The 20,387-nt window shown below is 39.9% G+C and overlaps 1 protein-coding gene across 9 annotated transcripts in view; it reads right to left on the reverse strand.

Moving 5' to 3' along the window:
* BCAS1 (breast carcinoma amplified sequence 1) overlaps positions 1-20,387 on the reverse strand; it is a 125,361-nt gene that overhangs the window by 38,401 nt on the left and 66,573 nt on the right. For 6 of the 9 annotated variants that reach the window (XM_023184141.2, XM_023184140.2, XM_023184142.2 and 3 more), the window contains exons 5-7: positions 15,066-15,224; positions 14,186-14,230; positions 4,167-4,379 (exon numbers count right to left, since the gene is read on the reverse strand). In XM_023184141.2, coding sequence (XP_023039909.2) covers positions 4,167-4,379; positions 14,186-14,230; positions 15,066-15,224 — 417 coding nt within the window. Of the gene's footprint in view, positions 1-4,166; positions 4,380-11,686; positions 11,822-14,185; positions 14,231-15,065; positions 15,225-20,387 lie in introns of all 9 variants that reach the window. The other 3 variants (XM_031934684.1, XM_031934685.1, XM_031934686.1) reach the window with 1 other exon arrangement.

Here is a 20,387-nt window from a genome sequence, read left to right on the forward strand (position 1 = left end):
TTCCTTCCTTCCTTCCTTCCTTCCTTCCTTCCTTCCTTCCTTCCTTCCTTCCTACCTCTCTCTCTCTTTCTTTCTTTCTTTCTTTCTCTCTCAATCCTCCCAATAAACATGAAAGATAGATATCATTGGCCAATTTTATAACTGAAGAAACTGAGGCTCAAGAGTGTAAGTGCTCCGCTAAAATTCAAACAGTCAGTCACTGTCAGAACTGAGATTTGATAATGTCTCTGTGGCTTCAGAGTGCACATTCTTTTCCCACCCCACTCTTTGTCTCCCCCAAAGGAAAGCAGAAAAGGGCTATTTTGAAGATATTCCAAATATATCAATTATTAATTACAAATACATGTGCGCGCGCGTGTGTGTGTGTATCATGGTCCTCCAAATGGATTTCAAATCTTTTGATGATAGCAAATGAATTTTATACTTGTTTTGTACTTAGGGTGGTGTTAACACCAGAAGCCACACGTGCGTATTTAGTCATGACCACTGATTGTTCATACTTGAAGAAATGAGGACATCATTCACTGAGCACATACTATATATTAGGTGCTTTATATGTACAGTTATTGGTTTCTTATAACAATACTGTGAGAAAAACATAGTCCTTATTTTACAGATTAGAAAGGAGGGTCTTCGAGTGGTCAAGCAATTTGTCCAGGGATACACAGTTCAACGTTTCTGATTCTGTTACGTAAGCCTTGCCATATACAAGAATTACTAACATTATGTATCCCAATCCTCTTATTCAACAAATGAGGAAAAGAAACTCAAATACTGTAAATAACTTATGACTAATGTATTATAGCATCCTCTTTGAGTCAGTTCTTTGAGCCATGCCTGGATCTCACATTTAACCTGTATTTGTATCACAGAGTAAGTGAGAACCCAGTTTACTCAGAACAATAAAGGGCATATTTACTCCAGTTAACTGCATTTTAAACGTGTTTTTGGAAAATACAACATAATTTGAAATTGGTTTCCTTAAAGGTATTTTTTAAATTTTATAATAATAACTACTCTAGCAATAAAGACTATAAATCAAAACAACTTATACATTTATATCCATAGCCTGTTTTGGGAAAAATTAGTTTCTGCTGTCCATAACTACAGGCTTATAAACTTGAAAATCAACATGTTTGAAAGCTTTTCAACTAAAAATGAGAGAAGAAAGAGAGGTTAGGTTAGTTATCAGTGAAAATATAAGAAAATGTAAGAATTTCCTAGAATTTCCCTTTGCATTTTTCAAAACTCTTCAAAAATTTACAAGGGTGATTTTATAATCATAGTCTTCATAATTTAAAGAAAACAAGGGTACTCATTTTGTTTTCTACTAGAATATATGCTTTCTTACAAGAATATAAGCTAGGAAAGGGCAGACATTTGTTTACTGCTGCTTTTTCAATGCCTAGTATTTAGCACAAACTATTTAGCACAAAACAACTTAGCACAAATGAAGTAATTAAAATATTGTTGAATAAGTAAAACTTCCTTGTAGAGCCTTTTCTTCTGATTGGGCGCAAGGAGAGACACAGGGGATTTGGTTTTTGATTTCTTTTAACTTCATATTTTTAATGATATACTAAATAAATAAAGCTAAATAGTGGCGCAAATGACAGTGAGACTGAAATAAATGAAGTTCTATCATGAGGGAGATGAATGTCAAGTTGTCCTGACATTGTTTTTCAAAGGAATAGCTTGAACTTCAAAGAAGAACCATTGTATCTCTTGTAGATTCCAAACATTAAATAAGCACTTGAGGGAATAGTTTAGCAGCTTTCTCAAACTGGACAGTACAGAAAGATAAACAGGTCGGCACGGTTAGTTCTTTAACCCTCCTGAGCACAGAGGAAATAGATGAGAGGTAACACTGTTCAATGGGCACTTTTGAACTAGGTCCAGTGTTGGAGGTTTTACCATCATTATTTCACTTAATCCTGACTTCATTTGTATGACATAGGTACTGTTATCATTTGCATCTTACAAGTGAGGAAATGAAAGCTCATAGAGACGAACTGAGTCTCAAAATCAGATCTGTCTGATTTCAAACTTTTAGCTCTTACATCAGTGTTCCTCAAACTTCAGCCACTGGCACGCCACCTGTGTGGTTTTTGCCATATCGTATCATCTGTAGCAGCCATGGATATGTGCTGTTCAGATTCCTGCAAGAAGGACAGCCCCACCTGTCATGGCTTTAGCATCCGCTCCTCTCCCTGGGGGCTCTTACCAATGACTGGGCACGACAGGAGTACTGACTGAGCCATTCATTCCGGTCCAGTGTGGGCCTCCCAGAACAGGCAATCTGTACTCTGCGATTCTCCATGAGCTTGGTCAGGACTTTCTTAGAACCACCCTCAGTTTGAGGCTTTCTCCACCCACTCCTCCTTCCTTCTCTCTCTTTCTTCCTAGATGGTCAGAACGCTCTGCAGTCTGAAGGCTCTCTGTACCTAGCCCTGCCTCTCCTACTTCTTCACAGACATCTTCCTCCAATAAATCTCTTGCATGTCAACTCTGTCTTGGTGTCTGCGTCTTGGAGGACCCAAATTTACCATTATTTATCTACTATCAGAACGATTATTGATATAACACTATCCTTTTTATTAGATTCCTTTTTAAACAACATATGCTTATTTAACCTTGAGCAAAACATACATTCATCTCAGATTTAATGTGCTAACTCTATTTTTCCTAAGACACCTTGCATAGGCATATGAATACATGATAATTATTTAACTAAAATTATTCAAATATGGGCCACTTAAGTCTTCTCTCTTGTCTCCAATATACACATATAACTCACTTGGAAATTGTTTCTTCTTCTATTATATTGCTGGTAAAAGATATTTTCAGATAAGTAATGGTGGGTGACGAAGAAAAAGGATTACAACAGAATGTGTCAGCTGACATCATCCAAAGTTTTTATGAAATATTGAAGATTGTGTGCTGGGAAGAACCTAGAAGGAAGGTTTTTGTATGACAGGAAGCAAACAGGGAACAGGCCCTGCATCCAGCTGGATTCTGGACGAGAGAGTAAAGCTGACACCACAGTGACATCTGCATTCATCATCTGCTTTGCGTGGTGTGCCAAGTGCAACAGATGTTTTGATGAAATTCTGAAGTTAGATTTTTCCAACTCTACGAATTCCACCCACACCCTCTTCTCCAACTTCTTGCTCATCTTTTGGCCCAATTTAAAACAGACAAAAGCTCTGCACATGTGTAGCAGCTGGGGCTTGCTCAGCAATAATTAAGGAATAGATCTAGAATAACTCAGCCCTAATCCCCCTGTCCTTGCACCACTCAGACCTCAGACGGGAAAAAAATCGGACAGTGGTTTGACTTTTCCTGTCATAGAGCACAGTGTGTGCCTACCCTAGTGGTGAACTGATGGACACCCCCTAAGTTTCTAAAAGGAGAGTGGAGACCTAGTGGCTGATAATGAATGATTCTGCCTGACTGGGGAGGAGTGAAGACAGAGAGCCCCTAGGCGTTTCAACTTGCCAGAGTAAGAGTGCTCAAAGAGACCAGGAAGAAGCCAGGGTTTTTTTTGTTGTTGTTTGAGACGGAGTCTCGCTCTGTTGCCCAGGCTGGAGTGCAGCGGCACGATGTCGGTTCACTGCAACCTCTGCCTCCCGGGTTCACCCCATTCTCCTGCCTCAGCCTCCCGTTAGCTGGGACTACAGGCGCCTGCCACCACGCCCGGCTAATTTTTTGTATTTTTAGTAGAGACGGGGTTTTACGGGTTAACCAGGATGGTCTCAATCTCCCGACCTCGTGATCCGCCCGCCTTGGCCTCCCAAAGTGCTGGAATTACAGGGGTGAGCCACTGTGCCCGGCTGAAGCCAGAGTTTTAAACCATTTCAGAATGAAAATGAAATCATGAAATACCACAACCCTCTGTCATGAAATGAAGTCACTCAAAGAATGAAAAATTCTACTTGTTCATTTCCTCTTCTTTCCCATGAAACACATGTTTATAACATGACAGGCATTTCATTCTTCCTGGGAACACATTAGAAGGCTTCAACTCAATGGCAAGTTGAGACATTTTGAAGAAGAAGAAAAAACACCTTCCATACATTGTTGAGTACAACAGTTGGTCCAAAAGAAAGAATTTCTTGAGTCATCCCCACCCTGACAACTCTCTAAAGCTTGAAAATTAGACTTACCTTTTTCCAAAACAGTTTGCCCAGAGGCAGAGAGGTGGGGCCTGATTTCTCCTTGATGCCTTCCTTCGCAGTTTCAGGGGTTGTCGTGGACTGTGTGTGTCCTGATGGGTTACACCCTTTGGGATTCTTGACTGCCCCTTGGGTCTCCTGGGATGTAAAGTTGGCTTTGTCTGACTTAAGGTCAGCTGAAGTGGTGGGTGACTTTTCAGCACCCTAAAGAGTTAAAAAAATGAAAGGAAAACATTCAAAATGGTCTCAAAATTTTAAAAATGGAAAATCTCTTTTTAATAAACATGGGCTGAGGTTATACATAATGTTAATTTTCTCCTTTATATTTTTCTGTATTTAAAATTTTTTTACTGTGAATGTGGACTTGTGTTAAAATCTTGGAAAAAGTTAAGATCTTTTCTTTCAAAAAATAAACATAGAAGCATTATTAATTATGTTTATGTAAGTAACTCATTAGGAATCAAGGTGGTGGTAAGAGGCCCTTTGCTGTTAGAATATGGAGTTCTGATTTAGGCCACTGGTCTCCAAATGGTTTCAATCAAGTTCCCATCAGTAAAAACATTTTGAATTTCCACCTTCAATACATGTATACTTATTTATGTATATATTATAAACATGTATCATTTTACTAATCAAAATTAGAAATTAAAGAAGAGTTAAGATAAATATAGAACTTCTGAAATTTCTCTCCACATTCCACTTTGGGGACGACTGAGTTAGGCTATAAAGTTAGTAAAAGACAACTAGACTGGAACTTGGTGAAAGGGTTTTGAATTGGAAGAGTGTCTACAAACCCTATTTCTTCACTTTTAGGTGCAGCCCCTACACTCCACAATTAAAACTTCTTCAAATGTTATCCATTCGGTCTTTATTTCCTCTGTTCCTCTCTCTTCCTTCCCTTCTTCCCTTCCTCCCCCTCCATCCCTCTGTCTTTCTCTTTCTCCCTCTGTCCTTGTCTCCCTTCTCTCTTTCTGTCTCTCTGAGCAGCTGCCCTGAAGTCCAATTCCAGGACACCTGATTTCTTCAGCAAGGGGGTGTTAATTTCTACACTCTGCCACCCACTGAGTCATGAGATAAAGCAAGAGTTGGGGGAATTATAGTCAGAATCTATCTTGACATGAGTGAATATTGGTACTCATAATTTTAACATCAGGTTCACCTGACCTAACCTCTTAATCCTAAACATCTTCATTTTATGATTTTTTTTTTGCTCCGGATACTTGTGACTCAATCCCTTTAAATTCCCAGGGATGTAATATCCTTGACTAAATTTTCTGACTAAAAGAAAAAATATATTGCAATAAAAATGGGGTATGGGCCAGGTGTGGTGGCCCAACACTTGTAATCCCAGCACTTTGGGAGGCCGATGTGGGAGGATTTCTTGAGGTCAGGAGTTCAAGACCAGCCTGGGCAACATGGTGAAACCCTATCTCTACAAATAATAAAAAATGAGCTGGGCATGGTGGCTTGCACCTGTGGTCCCAGCTACTTGGAGGCTGAGGCAGGAGGATTGCTTGAGCCCAGGAGGCTGCAGTGAGCCATGATCGTGCCACTGTACCCCAGCCTAGGCAACAGAATAAGACACTATCTCAAAAAAAAAAAGAAAAATAGAATATGGACAAATTCAGAAAGTTTGATAGTATTTTTTGATCCTGGAAAGAGTCTTAAAGCCCATCTGGTCCAATGCATGAATTTTCATGGATGGGGAAACTGGGGCCAATGATCTGCCCAACGCTGAACAAGGGCACAACCTGGCCTCAAGTCTGAACTTCTGGCTCCTGTCTAGAGCTCTTCTAAGGCAGCGCATTGCTTCTCCAAAGGATGTTTGCAAATAACATGAACTTTACTATTTGATGCAAGACACAACATCTTCTTTGCTGAATTTTTTAATACTAAGAAGGAGTCATCCATTGAGCAGATTCTAAGTTCAAGTTAAGATAAAGAACTAACGTCTGGAAATGAATTTTGTAATAGTTGATACTGGAATAGCTCCAGTTCCATTTAAAAGTATACAAAATGGCAAAATGTTGGAATTTAAAATAACCTTTGCCTTTTATAGACAGTGAAGTCAAAATGGCTGAGCTCATAAAATTCTGCATTACAAATATCCCAAATGGTCTTGAGCACCTGGTGCTATTTTAGCTCTACACAGTAATTAAATTAAAGAGGACTGGTTAAAGGGTAAGTACCCCTCCTCCTAACACATACATGCTAAGTAGCTTGTTTTCTATTTTAGAAAATAAGAGAAAGTATTATTCATTAATTCATTTAAAAGCCACTTTGAGTGTCTTCTCTGAGCCATGATATATTCTTTTTCTTTTTCTTTTTTTTTTTTTTTTTGAGACGGAGTCTTGCTCTGTCACCCAGGCTGCAGTGCTGTGGCCAGATCTCAGCTCACTGCAAGCTCCGCCTCCCGGGTTTACCCCATTCTCCTGCCTCAGCCTCCTGGGTAGCTGGGACTACAGGCGCCGCCACCTCGGCTGGCTAGTTTTTTGTAGTTTTTATCAGAGACGGGGTTTCACCGTGTTAGCCAGGATGGTCTCGATCTCCTGACCTCGTGATCCGCCCGTCTCGGCCTCCCAAAGTGCTGGGATGAGCCATGATATATTCTAAGTGCTGGGGTTACACGTCTTCAGGGAGAGGATGACAGTAAAGAATTCCACAAACAAATGTAAAATTTCAACTGTAATAAGTGCTACTGAGTGGGGAGGGGATTTGAGGTTATTCTTCTCAATCCCATAAAAAGCTAAATCAAAGAGTTTGATCCACTCATGAAAATCAGGGAAGGCTTTACTGAGAACAGGATGGTTGTGCTTTGATCTGAAAGGTGACTGAAAATTAACCAGAGAAGGGAAGAAGAGAGTTTTCCATGCACAGGGAACAACTGCCCTACGGTCCTTCAGCAAGTATCGGAGCAAAGAGTGGCCAAGCGTGGCTACTTCTCTAACAACAACCTCTCCTTCTGTTTTCCTGGGAGAATCTCCATATGCCCAGTGGTCCATTTTAGACCAAGAATCCAGGGGTTGGGGCTGACCTCATCCCCATCTCTAAGAAAGGGCTCTGGTTGCTTTAAGCCAATCATCAATCCTGCCAAAGTCATTAGAAGGGAGGCTTCATGGCCCCGTGCTATTTTGGTGTAACTTCTGTGGCTTGGCTTTGTACCTTTTCTAAATGCTGTGTTATTTTTCTGGCTCAAGGGTTCCCTTTGATGTGCATTTAGCCCACTTACCCAGAGTCACATAGAGGTTACAAAAAACAAGGCCTCCAGGTCCTGGAGTACCAGAATTTCCCTGTTCCCTGCGACAGCTCCAGTTTACTTAATGCATTGCATACTTGGCCGTTTTCACCACTCAGCCACCACCCTTTCTCTCTCTGCCTAGTCTCCCTGGACCATCATTGCATCTTGAAGACATAATCTCCAACTTTAAACTTTTATTTGATGACAAGAATAAAAGGTAACAGTGACAGACACTGTTTTAAGCACCTGAATGTCCTGACAAAAGTCCTATGAGGAAGGAACTGTTACTTTTTCTATTTTAAAATTGATGAATCATAGTTGTACATAATTTTCGGGGGTGACGTGATATTTTGGTACCTGTATACAAAGTGCAATGATTAAACCAGGGTAACTGGAATTTCTATCACCTCAAACTTTTTATCCTTTCTTTGTGTTAGAAACTTACAATTCTTCTCTTTTAGCTCTTTTGAAATATCCAATAAATTACTGTTAACTATAATTTTCTAATGGTACTATCAAATGCTACAACTTATAGGAAGACACTAATTTTTATGTCAGTTTCACAGACAGGGAAATTTAGTTGCTTGGTGGCTAAGTAACTTGCCCATGGTTATAGTAACGAGGGGGCAGAGCTGACAGTTGAATCCAGGGAGTCTAATCCCCGAACCCAAGCATTAATAGTGACTCCATACTACACTGTTTCCAGTGAATCAAGGTTTCCTGCTCCCTGGGCTATTCCACCCATCAGGGAAGGAAATCTATACCACCAGTCTCAACAAGGGCAATATACAACAAAAAATAATAATTGCCTTTTTTCTTGGGAGAAGGGTTATGCCAAATTAGATATTAACATGGTCTGTGGCTCCCCTAAAGAATTACAGTGCATTAACAGGTATAAAGAATATTCGTTACATTAAAAATTTCGTGGAGAGAAGGGTGATTAGGGTAAAAAATAGTCTAAAAAAGCATCATGGTGGGGGATGATACTGAGATAAAGATTGGGAAACACATCTATTCTGATCAGTTTCATAGGGAAATGACCAATTTGTTTTCTCTTTGCATTGGGAGGATATCCAGAAACCCCTGAAAAAACATTACAAGGGCACGACTGTACTATAGTTATAGTAATAATATAATTCTAATTTATTTATGTAGTTGTTTGTTGAATATGTATCTCTTTTGCTAGAGTCTTGGTCATCATCATATCCCAAGACCAAGAAAGTCTTGGCCATGATTATATCCCTAATTCCCATCAGGCCTACCTTCTGGCACGAAACAGACAATCATTCAATTAATAATTACAGTCTATGACAGGGACCAGAGAGAGACACCCATACAAGATCCTGCCATGCCATATTTCCAGCCACCCACCCCTTCCTCACTGGGTTGTAGAGTACCAGTCAGAACACCATTAGTCTTTTCATTCCTGCCCACCACTCTCCTCCCTTCCCAAAGAAGTCTCCCAGATGGAGTTCTGCCAGCATCAACCAACTGGATATTCTTTGTTTGCATTACAGAGGAGACTACAAAAATTTTAATTGTGTTTTCGGAGGCAATCTCATGAGTAGGGTTGCCAGATTTAGCACATGAGAATAAGAATATAAAATACTCCATTAAATATTAATTTCAGATCAGCAAGAATAATTTTCTAGCATAAGTATGTCCCAAATATTGCATGGGACATACTTACATTTAAATTAAAAAGTTATTCCTTGTTTATCAAATTTGAATTTAACTGAGTCCTCTATATTTTACCTGGTGGCCCTACCTATGAAATTCTAGTGGATTCAATTTGGAGATTGTATGTCAAATGACCTTATCTTCTTAATACATTTTCATCTTGTTTTCACATTGGGTGTGGGAGAGAGGAGATGTTAGTAAACACTACACCAAGAACCAAAAACAATGAATGAATGGTAGATCTTATGAATCATGCATGCTGCTTACTAATACTTCAGCTGCCTTACAGAAAGGGCAGGCATGGGGAAAACCTGAGGAGGGAGGGGAGTATTTTGGGGCATGGCAAAAGCATTCTAAAGCAATACTCTGTTTTGTGTCTGAAGTTGTCACCAAACAGTGGCGGCCGCATGAAAAAGCTTGATTCTGAGACATCACATGCCATGAGGCCAAGAAAAATGGTTCCAATTCAGCAAAAGCTGACACTAAATGTATTTCATTTACTGATTTCAGACTTCCCCACTTTTTGAACTGAGAAAATTCTTTTTATAAGAGGGATCATAGAGATGTAGAGAAATAAACCCCCAGGATTAACCAGAATTGGTAACTTTTTTTTTTTTTAATAGCAAAATGGTTTTATCCTTTAATTTGCTTGAATTTCCCATTTTCTGTTCCAGGTGACAAATCCATGGGGAAATGGAGAGTATCACACCGCCTGAAATCATGATAACGTCACTGAGAGAATCTGGCTATTTAAAGGCTCTATTTTCCTATCTTTAGAGACAACAGAAATAATCAAAAGAGAAAAAGAAATAAACTGTCTCAGGTGCAGAGGTAAAAGGCAATGAGCTCTAACAAACTGCTGCGAAAATAAGAATTCAGAACATTTGGGAGGTGTCCCTTACTTGGATTTACACTTACATAAAAAAATACACTGAATGCCACTCAAGGCAAAACCCTGAGGTCCTTGTGTCTGTTACAGAATCCCAGAAGGCTGTTCCCCCTACATCTTCCCACTATTCCAGAATCCTGTCTTTTCCCTATCTATCTCAGTGACAAGACGGGAGGCCAACGGTTTTTGGAAGCCCTAGGAATGATAACATTGAATTTGGGTGGTCCCTTTACGGGTGGCAAGAGATACTGCAGATGTAAAATTTTGTAGTGCATGAAGTGAATGTCATCATGAAATGCAGATCTGGGGAAATGTCATATACTTCTTAAACTTTCAAGGCCCGTTACTTAACAAAAGCTCCAAGTGGGAGTCAAACTATTCTTTCATATGAGATCTATGACACGTTTCACCAGCAGTTGCTAAGTTATTTCCCATGTGATGTTGGAGCACATTTTAATCTCCCTTCCCCCCTTGCAAGATTTATCACTCCCCATTCTTTTCTCTTTACAGAACAAAATTTCTATAATTTCAATTTCCTGTATGGAAATTGAAACGTGCCTTCATAACATAGTCTGCTTATGCAAATACAGATTCAGCTGTGAGAACTTTCTATGGAGTGCTTATTTGCATATACAATCCCGGGACTGTGTGACATCCAGGTAGGGATTTTTTTTAATACATGCATTCGACTTGGTGGAAAATGGCTGATATTTTAAACAAATTTTCATGCATGCTAACCCAATTCAGGGATCCTTTAAACTGATGGTTTCAGACGAACACTGGCATCTTCTTAGACACTGGAAGCGTAATACTTCCCAAACTGACTTCAGTGTTGTCCAGCTTCCCAAGCATGGAGTTAAAACATGCTGTGCCTTCATTCATTGCTTTTTTCCGCCTGGACTTTTATTTGGGTTCAGTGTAAGCTTAGTTAATATTGGAAATAGATGAAACAGACCACAGAAAGATAACGTTGTTACTTGAGATTAGAAGAGTATTTCCCAAAATGTAGGAAGCATACCATTGGTGGATCAGAGAATATTATAGATTGTGCAGAAATATGATATTAAATAGTATTCAAATAGTGAAAATACTTCTCTTTTTTCAACTCTCATTTAATCCTTATAGTAACATTCTGGAGAAAGTCTCAGTCTGGTGATGGTACGTCTTTAACATTTTTCTAACATTGGCCAATTAATCACCTTTTAATAAAGCTAGAAAGAGCATCAGATTCAGAGCTTAACACAAATGAGGTAGCTAGAATGTAATGTCTTTTTAATTAGCCATATTAATGCTTACCTTCCTTTTACGAAAAATTATTCTGATTTTCTATATATGACATAAGGTTTCTTTTAAAGATAGATTTAAATAGAAAATAGGTCAATTTCAATGTAAAAATATCAAATAATAGTACATCTAACAAAAATGGTGAAGGTGGTATACAAGTGATTGACATTTGGGAAATACTGGGTTAGAAGAATAGTTCCAGAACCCTGGTCCACACTAGGAAGACATCTGTTTGAAATGTTTGACTACGGGGACTTAAAAATCACTGAAGTTTAATTCATATCATCTTTAATTCTCTTTTAATGATCCTCACCACCCAAGGCTGTTTTTACTGGAGAGGAGCTGGGTGGACTTAGGATGGCACATGTCTTGTGAAGACCAGAGTTCTTGTTTTTCCTCCTACTTTAACAAGATACAGACCTTATGCCTAAAGAATTTTCTAAAGGCAAGTCCTAGCCTGGGGCTATCCAGGTGCTTTTTCTTGGCGCCTCTAGCCTGGATCTCAGATGTCTTCTGACCAGCTTGTCCATCACAGACACTTTCTGCTTTCGATGCCTTTGGGGCAATAGCAGTCACAACCTCAGAGCTTTGTTTTCGAACAAAATTCTTTTTATTTTCTGTTGTTTTAAAGTGCATTAATACACTGTGACAATTAACTGTTGGTACATCATCCCCTTTCCTAACCACAAAACACCGTGTAAATGTTTATCTTTTTTAAACTTCCATATTCACAGTCAATTTTAGATACACAATGATTTTCAACACTGACCTATTTAAATGACCCAAATGAACACACCTCAAAGCAAGACAGAACAAAACAAAACTCTGTATCTCCATTTGCTGAAGACACATAACAGGACAAGATAATGCAGTCTCTACTTGATAGTTGTAGATATCTAAATGCTATTGCTACATGGTAAAGTAAAAAATACCTGCAGACAAAATATTTATTTTTCATCCTGGCGTCAAAGCAAATACTGCTACTGAACGTCTTTTAGTCTCAAATCGATCCCCTTTGGTTCACTTTTAGAAACTTTATGGAAGCAATAACACCTGCAAAAATTTCAATTCAATTCTAGTTGGGTAGATCCCCCAGGCAAAGAAAATGTGTACTGTGAACCAATCCACTGAGGCAAAGTAGAGGGAGATTGAAACCAAAATAGCCTGGCTACAACCACTCAAGATTGTTGACTCAAGTTACAAATGTCAGGGCCTTTTGCATAGGGAAGGTAGTGGGCTGAAAATGACACAGACTTCAAAAGCATGAATCCAAGAACTTCAGTAGAAAAGATATCAAAATTGCAAGGTATGAGAACCAGGTTTGTAGAAAACACATCTGTTTGTGGGTGTCATGGACAACCTACACTCACAAAACCCTCTTTTGAGACTCAGCTCCACAAACGTGACCCCACGGCTCCCTGGGCAGAATGGTGAGATTTTATCAGCTAGGTACGTTCAGCTTTGACCACATTCTGGGTCAGGGAGGAGTCTTGGTGCATGACCAGCTAAAGAGAATGAGTGCATCAGGTCACTTGGGAAGCCACACACACACTCCCCCCATACCCCACTGTTTAGATCCTTTTACGCTATGTGACTTCAAACAATGCAAGACTTAGAACCAAAAGAAATACATTTTGCCCCAACCATTCATTGACCTTGACCCTATGACCTCATAGCAAATGAATAATTTTATAGGAAAATGCATGTAGATGCTTCAGATACATATTTTTTTTTTTCAATGGAAGAAGAAAATTCTCAAGGAACCCATAAATATAATACAAATGTAGTCATGTCATCCAACCAGTCTTGGCTGGGCTCATGGAAATAGGGATCGCTACATTTAATCAGAGCTCTATAGTTTGCAAGGCACTGCCATACCTTCTTTCAATGCTGGGGTCCAGGAGAAAGAATTTTTTGGTCCCAGTTTTATAGACATGGAAACTTGGGTTCAGATAGATTAAGACTGTACCACTATCAAGTAGCAGAACTGGAGCTGAAATGCAGGTCTTTTGAGACAAAATCTAGGATCCTCTTTTCACAGCCAACTCCTTCACATGTGGGTAGCAGATGTAGGGGGCAAACCAGGCCATGTATCTGATCCCGCTGTTTTTCAAAGCACTTTCCAATATCAGAAGAAGGACCCAAGACACTTATCTGTCACTAAGTTAAACTTCCCTCATGGTTCCCGTGAAACTTAAACCGTGTATTCCACTAGAGGTAACGGGCCTTGTCAAGTGTAAAGGGAGAACATCTCTAGGAAGATGTTATTTCAAACCAAATGTATTTTGAGGGGACTTGGCTGAATTTCTTGTATGACAGTGAAGAATCTAGGCTCTGTAGTGCGTCCTAATGCTTCTGCATGGCCATTCGTTTGGCAAGTGTCCCATGGAAACTATTTTATTTCACCAAACTGCTGCCTTTGCGGTAAAGATTTATTTATTTTTCAAATTACATTGAAAAATAACATATTTTTTAAAAAACCAAAGTATAGCAACTTTCTTCTACTTTATTTTTTTAGAGTCCATGTCCTACTGAAAAGCTTTCTTCTACTTTAGATGGACTGTTTTTTACTATATTCCCTGGGTCCTTTTACACACAACTAAAAAGACTAAGATGATGATATAATTACTAGTACTCTGTTCTTACGCTATATAAGAAATGGGTATTGTGATATTATTTAGCCAGAGTTGGCACATCTTTCAAGCTTTCCAGTAAAATTTTAATTAAACTACCATTAACATAAATAAAATATTTTAAAGACAATCTAACAGCACTATTAAATTGCTAGTTATATATTTAGATATAATATGATACACACACACACACATACATATTCAAAAAACAAGCAAGCAGACACAAATTCAAATCCAGTTCCATGTGCAAACTCAAACATATACATACACACGTCAAACCACCTACCGTGTCTTCTGGGTCCTTTTTTGTTTCAGCTTTGTTAGGTGAAACCTTAAAAGTTTGAGAAAGCCAAATATTAGAAATCATTGCTCTTTAGAGTGATTTTCATTTCATAGATAAATAATTCTTTAGGGTGGTCCAGTTCACCATACAGGTCAAGAACAAAATGAGAAGTACTTTTAGTTCAATAGAAATCTCAGGACTGCTGGGTAATACAAAAGTTAACAAAATTAATATCTTATAACGAGATACATCTGATCTTATACATTTACCAAGAGTTTGACCACACTCAAAACTGTCTCCTGGAAGACCACAGACTTTCCATAAATTCTACCATTACTCCAAACACATGTGCAACCCTCTGGTGTTTGTGGCACATTCTGTTGACATTCATTGTCTTTTCTTTTGAGGTTAGTCTTGATATTTGGAAATGCCCAAACACATTTGGGACGATCTGCTTCACTATGCATTCATTCATTCAGAGTTTTTTTTTTTTTGAGTGATTTCTACAGTATTTTATTTGCCATTTGAGTGGCAAAACTGCTTTGAGAGGTCTATAACACAGGGAGATATTTTTCAATTATTTTTATGATCAAGGACCATAAGACATTCAATTGCAATAGAATTCCATTGCAACACAGCCCATGTTACATGATTTGGGCATCCACTGCTTATACCATGGTTCCCAATTTCAGGGGCTCTCTCGCTAACAGCCTGATGTAACACAGCTTCCTTATGAAGCACATCTTGTCCCTGTTCCCTCCCATGCTCCAACTGCACCATGATAATCCATTCAGTACAGGGACATTCAAATGTGCATTATTCTTAGAATTAACAAAACTTTTGAGCAATAGAGTTGAGGAGAAAAGAGGAGAAAACTGCTTACCAGAGTTTTAAAGAAACTCATGATGGAATTATTATTCTCTGCTATAGCTGCTGTCTGGGAGTCACCCTTTGCAGTCTCCAGTCCTTCTGGGTCCCCAGGGACAGAACGATTCACAGTTCCAACTTCTTGTCCTTCTTTTTCCTTGCCGTCAACTATGTCCTAGGAGCAAAACAGTTTTCACAGTTGCCACTTGCTGAATGTGAACTCTCAAAGTCATACTTTTGCTTCACACCCCTTTCTCTCTTACCCACTAATTCCAGTCATACTTCTTCTGCCCACGGCTGTACAGAACAATCATGAGATTATAAGAGTCACTCTTCCTTCCCTCCCCCTCTTTCTAACATATTCAGCATTTGCTGTTGGTCGGAGGGACATTGTTTGGAGCCAAAGGGTAACAAACACAGCAGTGCACGTTGCATTTCAAACAAAAGCCCTTTTCTTCCAATTCTGCAAAGAAGTTGTGTAAGGTATTGATATTTTCCATCTTTGTAGTCTCCTTATCTAACGATGTGTACATTATCCCCAGAGATGGTGTTATGTGGTTTCCCACAATTTCCACAGAGGCGAGTGATATCAACTTAAAAAAAAAAAAAAAAGAAAAAAGAAAAAGTACTGGTGTTTTGAAATAACTCCTTTGCTTTTGAGATCTGAGGTTCATTGGTGCAAGGGGTGTGACGGGGAAACGATTTTCTCCCTGACCTCTCTCAGGAGGGTAGGATGCGTTCTGAATCTGTCTTCCTTTCACCATCTCCACTCTCAGGGCCCCAGGACAGGACGCTACCACCTCTCCACCTTATGACTGCAACAGCCCCGGCCCTGTCTCTGCTTGGGCTCCTGACTCTCCCAATACGTTCTTTACTCAACTGATCCCATCTTCCCGCTCCTTACCACGCTCCAGTAGCTTCTGACAGCTCTTGGAGTCAACCCAAACTCTGATGCAGGATCTCCAGTGTCTAACATGGCCTGCCCCTGCCTTGGTCTCTGTCCTCTCTGTGCCATGTGCTCCTTCACTCCATTTTCTGGCTCGCTTTCTTTGAGTTTTTCAGACATACCACAGGCTATTTCCAAACTTCTGGCTCTCTGTTTGAAACATTCTGCTCCTCTGTCTGCCCATAGGTAATTTCCATCCATCCTTAAGGTCATAAGTGTCATCTCTTTGGAGAGATCATCCCTAAACCTTCATCTAAGGCTGTCCTCCCACCACCATCATCTCCACCAGAGTCCCTTGCCTTTTTAAAAATCTTTGCTGTATCAGCAGTTCTGGTTACTTCTCAGTATTTGTGCTTTTTCTTATATTCCCATTAGACTATAAACTCGACAAAGACAGGGATAATACCTACTTCACTCAGTGCTTTTTTCAAGTACCAAGGACAGCGAGGCCCACAGAAGGCATTCAATAAATATGCATCATTTATGAAAATTTTACAAACATAGAACAGCGCTATCTATACCAGCATAAATTCTCACGTGAAAAAGTAGTACAGAAACTTCCCATTGCAACACAGCTAAACCTGCATCATTCTTTACGACTCAGGTGACATTTATTCCATAGCTTGGTTATAACATTGTTTATTGTCGAATATCCTTATTGATGGACATTCACAGTGTGTATAGTTGTACATCTAGAGTATTATAAGCAGTAGTAAAGTAGACATCTCACACTTTTATTTTTAAATACTCATGTGTGTCTATATTTTCTTTGGGTAAATTATCAAAAGTGAAATTTTTGGGTCAAGAGGTATGCAAATTATATAAACTTGATTAATATTCTTGCAAAAAATAAGAAGATTTCAATAGAGAGGTCCTGCAGTTACTTCGGTGGGTCTGAGAAGCTGTTTGGGGCACCGGTGGTGGTGACAGGTGAGACCTAAAACATGTCCAGGCCAGGCAGGTCGGTGCATGTGGTCGTGGCCTGGCAGTGGGGAGCTTGGTCTGGAGATGGGTGGAGTGAAGGAGGCGGACTTGACTCTCACCTGCTGGTTGAGCTTCCTCTTTACTCTTCGCTCTCTCTTTCATCCCCCTGTAATCCTTCCTTTCATCCCAGGGCGGTGGGTTCCGCCTTCTCCACACCATCTCCCTGCCCCCATGCCGCCAGTTCCTTTACTTACAGGAGAATGGAAGGAGACACTTCTGTTTCCTGAAAAGCAATTTCTAACCATTCCCAGTGTGTGAGCTGGCAGAAGCCCACAGAAGACTTGATATTTCTATTTTGGCCGCTTCTCCCAGTAGTGTAGAGTGGGATGTGGTAGCACTGCATTTAGACTCCTGGATTTTATACTTTCTCCTCTGGGGTTGGCAGGGTCTGGACCAGCAGTATAAACTGATATGGGTTGACTATCTCAACCACTGAGATACTATTCAACTCATTTTAATGGATGATTGTACTAGGCCGTTTTTGCATTGCTATAAAGATTCTGGGTAATTTATCAAGAAAAGAGGTTTAATTGGCTCACAGTTCTTCGGCCTTTACAGAAAGCATGGAGCTGGCATCTGCTTGGCTTCTGGGAGGCCTCAGGAAGCTTACAATCATGGCAGAAGGAGAAGTGGGAGCAGGCACAGCACATGGTCAGAGCAGGAGCAAGAGAGAAAGAGTGGAGGGGGCGGTGCCATAAACTTTCAAATGACTGGATCGCATGTGAACTCAGAGCAAGAGCTCACTTACCACCAAGGAGATGGCCCAAGCCATTCATGATGAATCCACTCCTGTGGTATTTTACCAGGCCAAACCTCCGGCATAGGGGATTGCAATTCAACATGAGATTTAGGTGGGGACAAATGTGCAAATTACACCAACTATTTATTAAGCACTACATGTACACCAGTGCTTTCTCTTTCCTAAGTTAGTATAATTTGAACAAGGTCACTTAATCTTAATATATCATTATTTATTATAGAATAATATATAATGTCAATATGTCAAATATTTTACATTTACAGCATGCAAACCACTGTACAAATAAATGTATTAAACATACGTCACTTAATCTTTACAACAATCTTCTGAGACAAATATTACAATTAACAGTTTCAAACCATGAAATGAGGCTCAGAGAGTTTAGGTTACTTGTCTAAGGTCACACAGCTTGAGAGAGGCCAATCTGGGGATTATAACTCAGACCTGTCAGAACTGAACATCTTAAAATGCTATAGATTATTTGGCTATGAGTGTCAACTTGCTAAACTTATATAGTACGTGCAGTAAAATGTGACATCATATAAATTAAATCCAGGTGGTAGAGAACCAAGATCCTCCTAGGGAGTGTATATAAATATAGACTAACTCCATAAATTCCACCCGTAAAAATCCTTCATAACTTAACTTTCCCAAAAAGTACCACACTTGCAACTTGTTTAAACCATGTCATCCTTATGTCTTAAACAATGCTTGTTTATGCTTGTATAGCTTTACAGTTATGAGGTGCCTTCACAAATCTGTCTTATCTAATCTTTGCCAACATTGTGCAAGGCATCTTACAGATGAGAAAACTGAGGCCCAAAGAGGTTTAAACTTCATGTCCAAGGCCACATGGTTGGCAAGTGTAAGCATCAACTTGTTTTTGCCTAAGCAGCATTCCTTACTCCTTGTGATAACAGGACCCGCCTGCTCATTCCTGGAGAAGTACCCCTCTTCCATTCCATTCTCCTTGCTTTTCTGCCCTTTTTTTTTGTTTTATTTTCCCCCTGGGTCATTCTTTTGTAATCCCAGTGACCTGCTTACTCTTCTTTGCACACGTCAGGTAGGCTCTTGCCTCAGGGCCTGTGCATCTGGGATGAGTTTCTGCCTGCCTGGAGCTTGCAACCTTACTTCCTTCAAGTTTTTTTCAATATTGTCACTTTTTTTTTTTTTTTTAGACAGTCTCACTCTGTCACCCAGGCTCGAGTGCAGTGGTGCGATCTCGGCCCACTGCAACCTCCGTCTCCCCGGCTCAAGCAATTCTCCTGCCTCAGCCTCTCGAGTAACTAGGATTACAGTGTGTGCCATCATGCCTGTCTAATTTTTTTTTTTTTTTTTTTTTTTTGAGACGGAGTCTCGCTCTGTCGCTCAGGCTGGAGTGCAGTGGCCGGATCTCAGCTCACTGCAAGCTCCGCGTCCCGGGTTTACTCCATTCTCCTGCCTCAGCCTCCCGAGTAGCTGGGATTACAGGCGCCTGCCACCTCGCCTGGCTAGTTTTTTGCATTTTTTAGTAGAGACGGGGTTTCACCGGGTTAGTCAGGATGGTCTCGATCTCCTGACCTTGTGATCTTCTCGTCTCGGCCTCCGAAAGTGCTGGGATTACAGGCTTGAGCCACCGTGCCCGGCCTAATTTTTGTATTTTTAGTAGAGATGGGGTTTCACCATGTTGGCCAGGCTGGTCTCGAACTCCTGACCTCAGGTAATCCACCCACCTCGCCCTCCCAAAGTGCTATGATTACAGGCATGTAATTACAGGCCACTGGGCTAGGCGCCCAGGCCAATGGTCATGTTTTTATCGAGGTCTTTCTTTACCACTCTACTTTAAGTTGCTATAATATATCCCAGCATATCTGATGCTGCTAATTGCTTTATTTTTTTCCTAGTATATTTCACTTCTAATACATTACTGGCTCCTCTTCTCCCCAGGGACATTTGGTAATGTTTGGAGACATTTTTTTTTATTGTCACGAGTAGTGGGTGGGTGAGCGACTACTAGTATCCAGAGGCTAGATGCCAGGCATGCTGCTAAAATTCCTGCAATGCACAGGGTGAAGAATTATCTGGCTCTCAGTGGCAAGACTGAGAATTATATTAAAACTCTCACTTACCCATTTTGTGTTTTGTTCCTCTCCCCTCACTGGAATATAAACCAAAGAAGGTTCTTTTTCTCCCTTATGTTTCCTCAGCACCTACACTTGTGCACATGGTACAGTCTCAATAATTACTAATGAATGAATGAACAAATGATTCAATCCAAGTGAGACTATCGATCATCAATTTTTAGCCATATGTCTTCAAATATCTTTTCTTCTTTTTCTCTCCTTTCATGGACTCCAATTACCTGCCTACTAGCCTACTTGGGGTTATCCTGTAGCTCACTGATGTTCCTTTCTTTCTTCTTTTTAAAAAAGCCCCTCTTCCTTTTCACCCACTGCCCCATGATTCATTTTGGATAGTTTCTATTGCTGTGTATTTAAACTCACAAGTTTTATTTTCTGCATTGTCTAATCCATTGTTAATGTCATCCAGTGTATTTTTTACCTCACACATTGCAGTTTTTATCTCTAGAAATTTGATTTGGATTTTAAAAATATATCTTCTAGGTCTCTACTTAACTTTCCAAACATATGAGACACATTTATGCTAAT

Source organism: Piliocolobus tephrosceles, chromosome 20 (genome assembly GCF_002776525.5).
Source record: "Piliocolobus tephrosceles isolate RC106 chromosome 20, ASM277652v3, whole genome shotgun sequence".
NCBI classification, from domain to species: domain Eukaryota; kingdom Metazoa; phylum Chordata; class Mammalia; order Primates; family Cercopithecidae; genus Piliocolobus; species Piliocolobus tephrosceles.